Raw genomic sequence first — 15,377 nt, 5'->3', positions numbered from 1 at the left:
CTTCTCTTCCATCCATCTGTAAGCCAAAGAACTACCCTGATTGTGACTGATAAGAACAATGCACTTAGTATATCTGCGCAGAATAAAGACAGATGCTCTGAAATGAGAAAATCAGTTGAAAGCTTCTAAAATATTTTTACTCTCCATAGACCCCACCAATATTTCTGACCAAGTCTCTACCTGGCAACTCTAATCAAAATTTCTTTTCTTCCATCATCGGGATTGAGTTATATATTTCAAGGATTTCTATTTTTACAGTGGTGTTTCTCTGGGACTACTATGATGATATTGTTGTTTCTAACTTCTTTTCATTGCTGTCCTATACTCTTCTGCAAACAACTTTTAGAAGCTGGCCTGGGGAACCGAATCTTTTATAACTATTAATCAATGTGAATGATTGTACTCTATTAACCTATTAACGTGAAAAATACATTTGGGGCTCTAAATAACCAACTCATAAATATACTTTTACTATATGTTTTATTTCAGAGCCTCAAATTTCAGTCCTTTGCATACCTCCTTTATGATATTTGTCATGATTGCCTACAACCTGTAGTATTACTTCATACTTTTCTCTAAATTGACTCTCATTTTAGCCTAAATAAAATCATATAAAATGAAAACTTTAAATCTCTACTATAAATGGAAAACTTGTATCATGTGCCAAAAAAAGTTACCCGTTAGCACATTTTAAAATACACCTGTCCATACATCTCCCACAACCATCTCTCACACCAGCACTGGTACACATATCACTTTTGGGGACACTATCTCATTTGAATTGGAGTGTAAATTGGGAATAACAGTTGATTCCTCTGGCACACAAAATCTCTCACAGAAGCAATAAACTGAGACCCCAACAGGGACCCCATTCCAAGCCAGCTCTAGATGCTCGCAGAGCAGCCTCCGGGATGAGATTTTAGGGCCCGGAAGGACCTCAAAGACCAGCTACTTAAACCAGTTCTTCTCTGTTATAAAGCACATGTAAGAAACTCCACCACTGGAACTTTCATTCCTTTATCTGAGTGGTTTCCAAACCCTGTGGGAGAAGGTGGGACAGGGGATCCATCAATGGGCTCTGGACACAGGACACTCCCTCTTTAGCAGAGCAAATACACCTTGGCAAGTTTTAAATTTTGGACTCACACAGGAGATTGCATTGAAGGAAAGTTCTGATAGAGAAAAAGTGTTTGAAAATCACTGGTTGGGTTAAGCTTAAATTATATGAAATTGCAAACACCTTTAAAAGCACATTCTGACCTACAATACTGAAGAGCTGGGAGGAGTTGTGATAGGAGAAAGGAAAGAAGCAAAGTGCACTGATGAGGAGACAGGGAGCCCTAAAAATTTTACCTCTTTCTAATTATAGACTTTGCTAGATTTGCAGTTTTGACAAGGGCCGATCTTGTCTGGTGCTCAGATGGCCAGGATATTGCAGTCCCATCTGACAGGCGCAAAAAAGGCAGAATGGAGCTAGAAATGGAACAGAGACTTCCTGAAGGGCCAGGGGGTGGAAGGAGGTAAATTGCAGAGATGGGGGATCACAAAGCGCATTTGCCAGTGCGGTAGAGTCAGTAAGGAACTTCCGCCTACCCCACCTTACAGCAGCCCAGGGAAGCAGGTGGGAAGTGTGTGCGCTGTTCCATGGCACACTCGAAAGCTCAGAGAGGTGAGGCGACTGTGTCAAGGGCACAAAGCGCTGGAAATGCAGACAGAGCACAGGGCAGCTGCTTCCCTGCCTCTACATTTGGCCTTCTTGCCTCTGTGCTAGACTGTCTCAGGTTGGAGGCTATAAGGACTGGAAGCTGCTGAGATCAGAGAGGAAGATAATTCAGCATAAATACGAAATTTGAGTCAATTTATGAAAATACTTGCGGGTCCTCACCTGCTACAACATCTCTAAACATGGCTTGGAAAGCTGGGAAGTAGCTGCTCTGAAGCTTGTCCAGAAGCCCCGCCATGCCCCTCACCTTTCTCGTTCTCAGTTGATTATAAATGTATTCCAGATCCTCAGACCTGCAGCACCAGGAGAAGAGGGAACCCAGGTGAACATCAGGAAACACAAGTCACGCTGCGATGACCCACCCTCAGATAGAGAGAGGAAGCCTGCCTCAGGGTGCTTCCGCAGAGGCCTCTGTTCCCAGAACAGTGAGGACCAAAGCCTGAGTCTGGAACACAGGTTCAGAGGGGCAGCTCCAGGAGGTAGCAGCAGGGAACACTGCTGTGACCATCTGGTGGCTCAAAAGCTTGGCAGCTGGAGGTCACTGGCTCTTGCAGGCAGGTTTGGGGTGGGGTGAGAGAGGTGTCAGGGTAAGGCTGCTGGAGGAGGGCCCCGCAGTAGGTCAGCAGAATGATCAGAAACCAGGCAAGAGGATGGGGCATCTCAGCACGGGGTGCAAGTGGGACTGGAGCCCTACAGGCATGCCTGGTCACATGACATGCAAGGACAGGGACACCTGCCTCAAACACCTGTCTGTCTCCTTTTGAGTAAAAGATTAATCAGCACAATGATAAATAGGCGCAGGGAAATGGAGAGGAAGAGGGGGAATGAGCAAGAGCAATAATTAGGTCTTTCGAGAACCTGTGGGGCTAAGACACAGTGGACAATGGACTAATGACCGCCTGGAACCTAGGAGACGCCGTTCAGTGGTGAACTGCCAAAACCCCTCTCTTTCTCCAGATCCTACAAAAAATGTGTGCATACTGACTGTCCAAGGAGAAGGGAGTAGACAGTAGAAAATATGAAAGAGAGTTCATTAATTTTACATGTAATTGAAAGAGCCTTTGAAGAAATGCCAGAAGATACACTGACGGTAGCTCAAGAAACGAGGCATGACTATTGAACCTTGGGGAAAGTGTCAACTCCCAGTGCACAGAAGAACTGCATTGACCCAAATGACATCAAGCTGTCTGCTCCAGGGGTGATGAGAGACACCGAGCTGTCTGCTCCAGGGGTGATGAGAGATGCCTGGGGGTGGGACCAGACTCAATGGCTGCCTCCCCCAGCCCATTATCCTCTGAGAGACATCTGCTCCGCAGGGTTTGAGTCTGTGCCTACCTGCTCTTCCAGAACTCCAACTCCACCTGTGGGGTGGGATTCTCCCCCTGTAGGAGAGGCTGGGAAGACTCCCTCTTGAGAACCACCTGGACTTGATGGCTCCACTGGATCACTGCAGACTCAATGGCATACATGACTGACTTATCCATAGAATCCAAGCTGTGAAAGACACAACAAATCTCCTGGGACACTGGAAATAGCTTAACTCTGGGTGTCCCCCAAAACAGAATCCCAAATCTTTTAAAAACAGGTGGGAAATTCCACTTAGTCCAAGCACTCTTTTTTTTTTTTTTTTTGTGGTACACAGGCCTCTCACTGTTGTGGCCTCTCCCGCTGCGGAGCACAGGCTCCGGACGTGCAGACTCAGTGGCCATGGCTCACGGGCCCAGCCGCTCTGCGGCACATGGGATCTTCCCAGACCGGGGCACAAACCTGTGTCCCCTGCATCGGCAGGCGGACTCCCAACCACTGCACCACCAGGGAAACCCAGTCCAAGCACTCTTAACTTTTGTTGGATAACAGGCTCTACCGAGTAGTCAGTGAAAAGTACAGATCTTCTCCTCAGACAAGCTGCTTATGCACGTGTGTATACAGTTATTCATACACAATTATTCAAGATTCAGAGGCTCGCCAATATTCTGAAGGCTAGTTTAAGAACTCCGAATCCTATGAAGTCCTTCTGTCAGTGCAGGAATACACTGGACAGAAAACATCCAAATGGTCACCCAACCCTTGCTTGAGTCCCACCAATGCCAGCCAGCTCCCTACTCGACAAGGCAGCACATTCCTCAGATCAGCTCTCCCTGGGAGACAGTTTGTCTCTACTTTGAACCACGTCTATCACCCTGCCAGTCCCTCATTTGGTCTTAGTTCTGACCTCTGCAGTAAGAGGAAATAGGTTACTTTCTCCTCCACATGGCAAGCTATCAGACATCCAAACATTACTATCCTTTGTCCTCACTTTTCTAATGAAGAATGCAATTCCCATGCATTCCCCCCATACACCTTCTAAATAAACTAACTAACTAAGGATGTTTGGAAGGGATTAAAAATCAAAAATACATTTTGGTTGCCTTTTCACCAAGTCTGAACTGACAATAGTTCATGCCAAGAATCCAGGACATGGGTGACAAAGAAAGAGAATCTGTCATTTGCATTTTCATGCCAGAAACCTACCTTCACTTAATTTAATTAAATTCATATTTGCTGAGCAATGATATGGTACAAGTGATTATGGACGGTATTAAAGGGAGAAGATACTCACCTCCCTGAAATATGATCCAACCTTTTGGGAAATTATCAAATTTGAACAAAGGGAGACAAACTCAGCAATGATTATATACACACACAGTGAATGTTATTATGTTAAAAGAGAAAAGGAATAGGAAAAGGGTAATTTGAATTTATTTATTTTGAAAATTGTGTATTTTTATTAAACCACAGTAAGTTTAACAGTTAACCAGGAAATTGCTTCAAATTATATATGTAGCAAATTACTTCCAACAGCAAAAACTCATTATAAAGTACATTGCTATCCCATGCATTACTTATTCTTCAGATAAAATCATGGGCCCTGAATACACAATGATGACGTAATACATTTGGAGACTCCCGGCAATATGGCAGACCAAGCACATGTAGGAAGATGGCCTGTTGCCACAAACATATAGAAATGCTGGATAGAAGATGATTAAAAAATAGCATTTAGATATATAGCCTGGCTTGAATGAAAAAGAAAAGAATCACCACAGGACAGAAGAAAACCTGGAATGGTAAGTGGAAGCTGATAGTTGGTATCACTCTTACATGGAGAAGAGGATGAGGCTTTAATGTCTTCCCAGGCACAGGAGGCATGGAACTCAAGCCTCAACAAAGCCAGATTTGTTTGTTTGGAAAAAAATCCCCAGAACCTGAAAAAAGTCTCCAGCTGCTGGGGGAGGAGGGTCTGGACAGTGACAGTGTGTGCTGGGTAAATGTTGGGAAGAGGCGTGCTGTCTCCCAGACCGGACCTGGGTCTTTGCCAATGATGACACTGTCCTGATAAGCGAGACACTGTCCTGATAAGCGAAACACTGAAATCAGCCTGGCTACTCTCAGCCCTGAAATAGTTCTGAGCAGAAAAAAGGCCATGTTGCGTGACAGCCTTAAAAGACGTCCAGCAGACGGACTGGGGCGAGGGTAGTCATCAGCACAAAACATACAGTCTGAGGATGCTGGCAAACAGTGGGCTTGTGTGCAGAACAAAGAGATATGCAGAGTCAGGAACAGAAAAGTCGTAAAGACAACACTCAGATAAACCAGCATCTCCCACATCTCTGAGGCCCATATGGCCAGCCTGGTGGTACTTACGCGGTCTCACTTTCAGAATCCACAAACCCCATTTTTTCTGAGCCGACTGGAAGAGGCAGCAAAGTTTTCCCCTTCGCTTGCGCAAGGAGAACCAAGAGGTCACATTGGAGGCTGTGGGCGTGTTGCTGGACATCTTGGCAAACCACGTGGGGCCAGTCTAGGTGATTCTTCTCATTGGCTAGGATGGGGATGACAACCTGGGACAGACGTGTACAGAAAAGAAAGGCAGGCAACTTCTGAAACCCTAAAGACTATTCTGAGAAAGGTCGAGAGAGCTACATACCACCTTTTGCAGGTCCCTGTTCTGTAAGACCTAATTATTAATAACCAACATTATGTATTGCCTTGGCATCTGGTAAAATCGGGAGGGCCTCGAATAGCCTATCCACAGTTGCCCTGCCCACTCTGCTCCTGCCGCTAAGGCCCCTAGTCCAGCAGCCCTGCTTATCAAGGGGACCAGGCATGGCCGCCGCCCATCCCTGAGGAGTGGGCTTCAGTTCCAGCCAGTGGAATATTCACGCAAGCCGATCCCATCCCCCCACAGGAAACAGTGGGCACCACACCCTCTCGATAGTACAAAGCTTGCCTCCCACAGCCCCTGTTCATTTGCTCTGTTCCCACGTGCAAGCCCCCATGTGGCCCTGCCTGGCACAGCATCTCCCTCCTCTGGACTGTGAGTATCTGTGCTAATAACCTGCGGCCGTCTCATCTGTCCAGTGTTACGTGTACGGCCACCCCCGCAACCCTAGGGCAGGAATCCCTTCCTCATCAACGGGTGAAACTGTCACAAAGGCCAAGAGGCAAAAAACAGGACAGATGCAGGTAAGCATGACCCTCTGTCTACAGGTGGCCTGAGAGGGCATTTTAAAGAAGCAAGCCAAGTTGAGGATCTTGAATCTATCTGTAGGGTGAACCTGAGCTGGTTTTGGCCACTGAACATAGCCCCTCTTCTGTTAGTATTCATCTCCAGATCCAGAGGTAGATATGTGAACAAATCTGAGCCAATAAGAGTCAGGCCAAAGCCTTCTATCTGGACATTTTGAGGAAGAGAAGCTTTCTCTCTTTACGAGTCTGGAACAATTGGTGGCCAACTTGCTACCATATGGAGCCTTCGAATATGGTCAATATGGGGAAGAGAGGGTTTATAGATGGAGGAAAAACCAAGTCCTATGACATCATTTGAGCTCCTGCATCAGGCTGCTCTTCAACTTTCTGAGCTGATTTAAATTGAGGTTTCTACCATTAGCAACTTAAAAAGCTGTAATTCATGCAACTCACTAGGAACCTCTGCCTGTCAAAAGTTCACAACTAATAGAAAGGGAATACTAGAAAGAAAAACAGATGATCAGGAAATGTGATAAGGAGCTGCCTAGCAAAGACTGAAAAGAAAACACGGACTTAAATGGTTGGTTGGTTTCCATATACGACCAGTGAGTCCATGTGGCTATGAGATAGAAGGCCTGGACCCAGCATATGAAGCCAAGAGAATGATCCTTGCCTGGTCTGTCTGGAAGCAATCACTAAACTGAGAACTTACAACAGCAGGTGAACAGGGGGTGCCGAGAGATAAAATGTCACAAATTGAGCTCTACTCACATTCATGTTAAGAAAGGACCCCTTGGACCCATGGCAGGAGGCCTAACAGGGCAGAGGGGATGAACAAGAATTTTTCTAGGATCTGAAAGGCAGGGACTGTATCTTATACCCACAGTCCTCCCTAGGGTCTGGCATACAGGAAGCACTCAATAGAGGTTCAGAGAATAACTGAAATATATGCTGTCTGAATAAAAAGTGGCAGGTGGGCTTGGGTGCATTTTGGAGGGCTTTCAGTGATAGAAAAATAGTGAATATGAACCTTCTATGAAATGAATATTCTCAATGAATATCTATCAAGAGTCTACCACATGCTAGCACTGTTCTAGGTGCTTGGAAGGTACATCAGTGAACAAAACAGATGAAGATTCCTGACTTGATGAAGTTTATATTCTAGGGAAGAGACAGTCAGTAAACCATAAGTTCTGTGAAAAAAAATGAAACAGGTGGGCTGGAAGTGATGTAATGGTAAATAGAGTGATTGGTGCAGATCTCATGGAGAAGGTAACATCTGAACAAAGACTGGGGAAGATAGGGAGAGTGTTGTGCAGACCCTTGGGGGAAGTATATTGAGGGTAGAAGGAACAGCCAGTGCAAAGGCCCTGAGGTGGGAGCATGCCTAGTGTGATCAAGGAGCAGTGTGGAGGTCAGTGAAACTGGGACAGGATTGGCAAGAAGAGTAGGGGTGAGTAAAAGGGGTCAGATCACATGCAGCCCTGCCTGTGGGATTTTGATTTTTACTCTGAGGAATGTAAATCATTGAAGGGTTGTGAGCAAAGGACCAACATGGTCTGACATCTTTTTTAATAGGATCGCTCCAGCTACTGAGTTGAGAATAGACTCTTGGGGGCAAAAGTGGAAAAAGAGATTGGCTAGCAAGTTATTGCTATAGTACAGAAGAGAGTGGCTTGGCACAGGGCAGAGTAGAGGAGATAGTAAGAAATGGTCCAATTCTACATAAATTTTGAAGGCTCAGCCAAAATGATTTCTTAATGGATTAGTCGTGTGAGTAAAAAGGAGTCAGGATGATTCCAAGGTTTGGGACTTGGACAACAGGAAGAAGGGAACCGCCATAGCTGACGTGGGGAAGAATAACGGTGGAGTTAAGTTCTTGTGGGAAGAATTGGGAGTAGGTTCTTGGACACGTTAGAATTTGATAAATCTACTGAACTTCTAAGTGGGGACACTGAATAGGCATCGGATTTGGCAGTTGGGAGCTCAGAGAAGAAAAGTCTGGAGATAACAAAGCTGGTAGAGGTAGATGAGATGATTCATAAGATTCTGAAAGGGAATGAGTGCCCCCCAAGGAACTGAGTATATACAGAGGAGATGCCCAAGGAATGAGCCTAAGGGCTTTCCAATGTTAGCAAGTTAGCAAGAAGCGGGGGTGGTACCAACAGGGGAAATAGAAGAAATGGCGATGGTGAGAGGAGGAAACCAGAAGACTGGTGACCTGAAAGCCAAGTGAAGAAAGTGCTTCCAGGAGGACAGGGTCACCATGAGCTGTGCCAAAGGCTGCTCACAGGTCAAGCAGGAAAAAGACTGAAACATGGCCATGTGATTCAGACAAGTAGAGGTCACTGGTGACGTTGACAACTCTTTCTTTTCCATGCAATGTGGGGGTAGGAGCCTGACGAGTGAGGAAAAGGATAGGACATAGCAAGACTAGACACGAAGTCTAGACATTTCTGCTCAGCTTCACGAGGGCGGGTATACGGTAGGCAGGGAGTTGGAGTTCACCAGATTTATGGTTTTGCCAAAGACGTACGACAAAGCGAGACAGAGGCCGTGATGATAATGATGGAGCACTTGAGCTGGGTAAGGGGGGAAGGACGTGGGTGTGGAGGATGGACAGAGGGCAGGTGGCAGGATCAACGGACTGCAGGTCCCAGCAGGGTCACAGGCTTGTGGTAGGGGGCTGCGGGGGAGAGTGAGCCGGAAAGACAGGAGCAGGGTCAGAGAAAGAGGTGCCTGGAATTGGATCACCAGGGCGTGGTCTGGTAATGCAAGGACTGGGAACAGCACGGGAAGGGGTGGTTAAGATAGGAAGGGCGAGGTCAGCGGAGGAGGAAGGTTCAAGGGGCCCAGAGGCCGGGTTGATGAAGGATCACTTATGTGTCTATTGAAAGAGCCACGTGTTAAGACGGGAGCAACGCTGGGGGAGAGTCACAGCGAGCAGGAACCCAACCGTGGGGAAATGAGGGCAGTGCTATCAATTTATGACACAGCAATGGGGGGAGACGGTGGCTTTGTCTAAAGGCATCAGATTCAAACTGGACTGTTTTCCACTTGAATCGAGAAGGAGCAAAGAGAAGCAAGGATGCCTGTCTCACCTCAGAAGCAGAAAGGCTGAGTCTTTGGGGAGAGATGAGTTTGGGTTAGAGCAAAGTGACAAGGGTGGGTGACAGGAAGTGAGGAAGCTTTTAAGGGGGATGTAGAGTCACGGTAATTCTTGTCCTTTAGGGAAAACCTACAACTAATGCTAACAGAGAACCAACCTGACTCCACGTTGTATCTATTCCTTTAGCTCTAACCGTTGTGCTTTGTTTCCTGTCTTAATCACGCTGACTCTGCATCTCTGTAAAAGGATGTTGCCTAGAGCCTGAAACACACATGACAGCCTATTCCCAAGGTTTTGCCTCCCAGGCTTGACCTTTAAAGGTGTCAACAAAAAGTTGCAGAACAGAGAATAACAATTGTCCTGTTGGAGGTTTACACTGTGACCAGACCTTTGTGAACAGCTGCAAGAAGTTTGTAATACCAGCCACACCTCCTCCCCGCCTTCAGTACAAAAGAAGCTTGAATTCTACCTCAGGGAAGATGGTTCTACCAGCCCACCATCTTTTTGGGCTGCTGGCATTCCGATTAAAGCCACTATTCTTTGCCCCAACACCTCCTCTCTCGATTTACCAGCCTGCCGTGCGACGAGCACTACAGGCTTGCCCTCTGTGATGCTAACACACTCTATTCCAAGCGTCCTGATCGGTTATTTTAAATTTCACGACAAGCTACAAGGTGCTTCGATCCTGACAGAGGTGAGCTAGCGCGCTCACACCATCCCCACCGAACGCGACAGAACCAGCACTGGAACCCGGGTCCCGCAGACTCCAAATCCCATGCTCCTCTCACGGGGAAAAGGACCCACACTTTTACCGGAAACAAACCTACAGCCTCCCTTCTTCTGCCCTCAACAACCCATCTACCTACGCCCACCGCTGCACTGGCTTAAGGGAAACTAAGGCTGAGGCTACGGAAACAGCAAGGAAGGAAAACCGCAGTACCTGAGGAGAGCCGAATGGTCCAAGATGGCGACAGGGCATGCACACGCAGAGGCGTCGCGACGCTCGAGGAGAGGCGCTCCCGACGCACGCACGGAGGTTCTGCGCATGCCCGCTCCTCCTGCCCCGCCCCGCCCCGCCCTTGCTGTTCACCGGGCTCTGTACAAGGCACCCCTCTCCTCACCCGGGGAGAAGGTGGCGTTTTCAGAGCAGGAGCTTCCTCCTTCTCCATTCCTTGATTAAAGAATAAAGTTTCTGCTCTGCTGGACCTGGTTTCCTTCATTTGGCACCAGCTGGCACTGGGCAACGTAAGGACCCAGTTGGGGGTCCACCCGACTGGACACCTGATTAGAAAGGGTGGGTGACACTCCCTCTCCCAAACCCCAAACTTCAAAACAGCATCCAAGTTCCAGAGCTCTAGGAAAAGGAACCTGGCAGCAGTGAATGAAGGGACTGGGAGGAGGAAGAAAGGGAGCAGGAGGGCTGGTTTCTAAATTCTGTCAATTCTCCCTTGGAAACATTTCCTGGATGCATATTTTACCTTGTGCTAGTGTAATGGGACAGAAAAGTTAAAATTTATAGCTTCATTCCTTCGTTAATATCATTATCGTTATATCCTATCGTTAATATCGTTAATATCACCCCCCCCACACCCCACCCCCGCCAACAAAGAATACTTTTCTCATCCAGGTGGGATATTTTGGCTTTAGTTAGGACCAGGTGAGCACGCAGCCAGGGGCTGATCCATGAGTGGGAGGGTCCATGAGTGGGAGGGGTGCAGGGCCCCGAAGTGGCTCTGGATCAGCTTCAGGGTGTGTGAAAAAAGCGGATGGGACGGCAGTGGTTGCATGGCCCAAGAATTGCTGTTAGAGCTTTTGAGAAATGCAAGTAAAGGCCTCGAGGTATTTTAAAAATAAATTGTTTTATTTTTATTTATTTATTAATATTTATTATATTTATTTATTATTTTATTATTAGGTTTTTAAAACAGGTAACACATTTACGTGGTGCAAATTTTTAAAGTACAAAAGCATGACAGTAAAAAGCTACCTACCCCTGTACCTCCCTGAGTCGCCCAGTTCCTTGGGCCTGTGGATTACTCTGTAAATGAATGTTTTTCCTCCCTCCCTCCTTTCTCTTTTTTAGCAGAAACGGTAGCATACTATACGTACAGTTCTAAACCTTTAAGAAAAATTATCTTAAATTGCAGCATTATCCACAATAGCCAAGAGGTGAAAGGAACCTAAATGTCCATCCATGGATGAATGGGATAAAGAAAATGTGGTATATATACATACAATGGAATACTATTCAGTCTTAAAAAGGAAGGAAATTCTGTCACATGCTACCTTGAGAATGAACCTCTTTGAGGACATTATGCTGAGTGAAGTAAGCCAGTCACAAAAAGACAAATATGTCATGATTCCACTTACATGAGGTACCAAGAGTGGTCAAATTCATAGACACAGAAAGTAGAATGTGGCTGCCAGGGGCTGAGGGAGGCACAGGTGGGAGTTGTTCAGTGAGTGTAGAGTTTCAACCATGCAGGGTGGGGGGATGGTTCTGGGGATCTGCCACGCAATGATGTGCATGAGGTTGACAGTGTTGTGCTGTACGCTTGGAAATTGCTGGGAGAGTGAATTTTATGTGGGTTTTTTATGCCACCATAAAAATAAAATTATCTTAAGAACGGTTCCATTATCAATCATTACTTTTAATTATAGATGGACCTTAATTCGTTCACCCAGTCCCCTACGGATGAACATTCAGTTTGTTTCCAGCCTCTTTCAAAGCACCGATAAAAATTCTTGAAGATTTAAGAGTCTGAGGTGTTTTACAATTACTTTCACTCGCTGAACTGCCTTGCCTTGGCCATGACGCCACTCTGAGATGGACCCACTGCCCTCTACGTACACTAGGCGTAGCTCCATCTCGGAACGTTTGTTCAGTCTGCTCCCCAGACCTTGAAAGTTACCCTGCTCTCTATTTATTCTAATCCTTCTCCTTGTTCAGGAGCCAGTTCAGAGCTGGAGGTGAAGCAGGGCTCTCAGACCACACGCATATGTCTGTCCTCTGAACCCAACAGCACTTTTTGTTTTCCATATCAATAAACGTTGTCTTTATTCTGTAAATTAAAATCTATTCACCTATTTCACATTTTGTTTATCTTATTTTCTTTTTTAAAATTTTTTAAAGTTTAAAAAAAAATTTTGTTAAGATATAGTTGATTTACAGTGTGTTAATTTCAGGTGTACAGCAAAGTGATTCAGTTATATATATATTCTTTCTTAGATTCTTCTCCATTATAGGTTATTACAAGATATTGAGTTCCCTGTGCTACACAGTAGGTCCTTGTTGGTTATCTATTTTATATAGAGTGGTGTGTATCTGTGAACCCCAATCTCCCAATTTATCCCTCCCCCCCTTTCCCCTTTGGTAACAATAAGTTTGTTTTCAAGCACTTCTTCCTATCATCACCTTTCATGAGGGAATTTGATCCAAGCTTGGATTCCTGCAGGGATGGTGTTCAGACAACACACAGCAGTAAAGCCATTCGGTTATTAAAATACTGAAATACTTCCATATCTACTGAGAAACCTAGCTTCCCTGGGTCCCCTAGAGCTCCTCTGTCACCCCAGACCCTTCTCTGGAACTCCCCCTCCCCAAAGCCTCCTCATGAAGCAACCAAAGGCCTAACACCTGATGCAGCAGGGAGCCTCCAGGACCCAATGCTAGCACTGGTGCCAACTTTAGGTAAGGTCTGTCTCCACCTCAGTCACACTAGCTTTGAAGATGCTATATATATAGTGAATTTCACAGGTGGGATCTTGTCTTTATTTCTCTGGTGTTCCCCACAGCGCCTGTGACTGGAAACACCACACAGCAGGGCATCAAGCCTCCAGGAGCACACGCACCCAACTTCCAGGGACGTTCCCTCCTATTCCAGAAAGGTCTCAGGGTCCCAAGAATCTCTCTCGGGCACCCCTGCACTCCGGAGGCTTCTGCTGTGGCGTCACCAAAGCACTCCATAATCCACATCCGGGGAGACCTTCCTTCCTGCGCTCCAGGCCGGCCCCTCCAAACGCCTGCTGGACATTTCCAACTGGGTGCCTCAACTTCTTACCTGGGCACAGGGGTGACCTCTGGTTCATGAAGGACACGAAAATCAAAACCAAGCCACCTCTCCTTTTTAACTCTTCTCCAGAAGTAAAGAGCGTGGAGAGCCCTTCACCTCCTTCACTGACCCATAGGAAATGCCCCCGGGTCCACCACTCCCGGGCTTTTTAAAAAATAAATTTATTTATTTGGCTGTGTTGGGTCTTCGTTTCTGTGCGAGGGCTTTCTCTAGGTGAGGCGAGCGGGGTCCACTCTTCATCGCGGTGCACAGGCTCTAGACGCGCAGGCTCAGCGGCCATGGCTCACGGGCCCAGCCGCTCCGCGGCATGTGGGATCTACCCAGACCAGGGCTCGAACCCGTGTCCCCTGCACTGGCAGGCAGACTCTCAACCACTGCGCCACCAGGCAAGCCCCCACTCCCGGGCTTTTGCAATGCCAGCTTACAGGGGGGATTCAGAAACGGCGCCTCAAAAAGAGGTCAGGACCCAGGCCCTCTTAAGAATCTAGCCTCGCCTTGACTTTGGCCTGAACGCAGACCAGGAATGAAGCAAGTCCCCCGCGATGGCCCGACTCGGACCCAGCCCCTGCTCAGATTCCCCGCAGCTGCCATTTCACGGCTCGCCTACACATCTCAGGGGGCAGCCCAGGGTCCTAGTTTCCCGCCAGCTCGGCCAGCCGGCCCATCCCACTTTATTCTTAACTCCTTGAGCTCAGCTCCAGTCTCCTCTCCCATGGCCCCGCCCCGCCGGCCCCGCCTCCTCCTCCAGCGCAGCCAGTGCGGGGCCACCGACCCACCCTCACCTCGGAGAAGAGCGCGACCAGATGCTCCAGCGGCTTGGCGGGCAGGTCCCCGCACAGCACTGCTCCGCGGAGGCTGTCGGGCCCCGGCGGCTCGGGCCTGGTGCGCAGGCAAAAAAGCCCCTTAGCACGAGGCGCGCCGGCCTCGGGTCCCGCGTCCAGCCCCGCGCGCACCGCCAGGCCCGCGGGCCCGGGCCGCACCACCAGCAGCGGCCGCGGCCCCTCCGCGGCCCCGCGGCTCAGGAAGGCGTGCAGCAGTTGCCTCGCCTCGGCCGAGCCCGCGCAGCGCTCCCATGCGCCCGCAGCCGGCCGCAGGCTCCGGGCCACGTAGGCCCCCAGGAGTTGCAGCCGCGGGTCGGCGCCGGGCTCCCAGTCCGCGTTCTCCTCAGCCAGCGCGGGAAGCTCCTCGGCGCTCGGCATCGCGCGCGAACCTGCCTGCAGAGGTTTCCCGGGCGACCGGGACGCGGCCAGGACTCCCGCCTCCGCTGCCCTCCTACTGGACACTTGACTACTGTTCCCGCCCACTCCGGTCCAATAAGGTAGGAGAGGCAAGGCGGGGTAAGGGGCGGGGTCGCGTCGCTGTTGCTGGGAAACCAGCAGAGGCTCAGGTTTCGCGTCTGAACTCGCGGATTAGAGGTGCTCGTGGGTGACTGTTCGGGGCCATGCTTATGGATGAGGCGCATGGAGGGGAGATCAAGGATATAAATGCTGCTAAGGAGCGTGCTGGCTAAGGTCACATTAAATTCTTTAGAGGTGTCCAGACACTGAAAGTATTATGGTTCTCCCACCTACTCCCAAAATGTGTAATTCAAAGTTAAAAACAATATCAAATCACAAAATACATGTAAGAGAAATCAATCAAATTTTTTTTTTTTTTTTTTTTTTTTTGCGGTACGCGGGCCTCTCACTGTTGTGGCCTCTCCCGTTGCGGAGCACAGGCTCAGGATGCGCAGGCTCAGTGGCCATGGCTCACGAGCCCAGCTGCTCCGCGGCATGTGGGATCCTCCCGGACCGGGGCACGAACCCGTGTCCCCTGCATCGGCAGGCGGACTTTCAACCAGTGCGCCACCAGGGAAGCCCCCCAATCAAATTTTTATTTCTTTTTCATGATAACTGAAATATTTTATAACAGTGGCTATTGAGCATTTAGAATGTGTTGTGCTACTAGGGAACTGGATTTTTCA

At 48.2% G+C, this 15,377-nt stretch overlaps 1 protein-coding gene across 1 annotated transcript in view; it reads right to left on the bottom strand.

Annotated features, from left to right (window-relative positions):
- The window catches only part of DNAH9 (dynein axonemal heavy chain 9), a 299,063-nt gene extending 284,450 nt beyond the window's left edge, over positions 1–14,613 (bottom strand). The window contains exons 1-4 of the mRNA XM_030861390.2: positions 14,197–14,613; positions 5,408–5,604; positions 3,059–3,217; positions 1,886–2,016 (exon numbers count right to left, since the gene is read on the bottom strand). Of these exons, the coding sequence (XP_030717250.2) occupies positions 1,886–2,016; positions 3,059–3,217; positions 5,408–5,604; positions 14,197–14,613 (904 nt within the window). The remainder of the gene's footprint in view (positions 1–1,885; positions 2,017–3,058; positions 3,218–5,407; positions 5,605–14,196) is intronic.
- Positions 14,614–15,377: the final 764 nt, after the last annotated feature.

This window comes from Globicephala melas, chromosome 20, assembly GCF_963455315.2.
Source record: "Globicephala melas chromosome 20, mGloMel1.2, whole genome shotgun sequence".
NCBI classification, from domain to species: Eukaryota; Metazoa; Chordata; class Mammalia; order Artiodactyla; family Delphinidae; genus Globicephala; species Globicephala melas.
The sequence above is the reverse complement of the archived record's forward strand: the minus strand, read 5'-3'. Positions and strand labels throughout refer to the sequence as shown.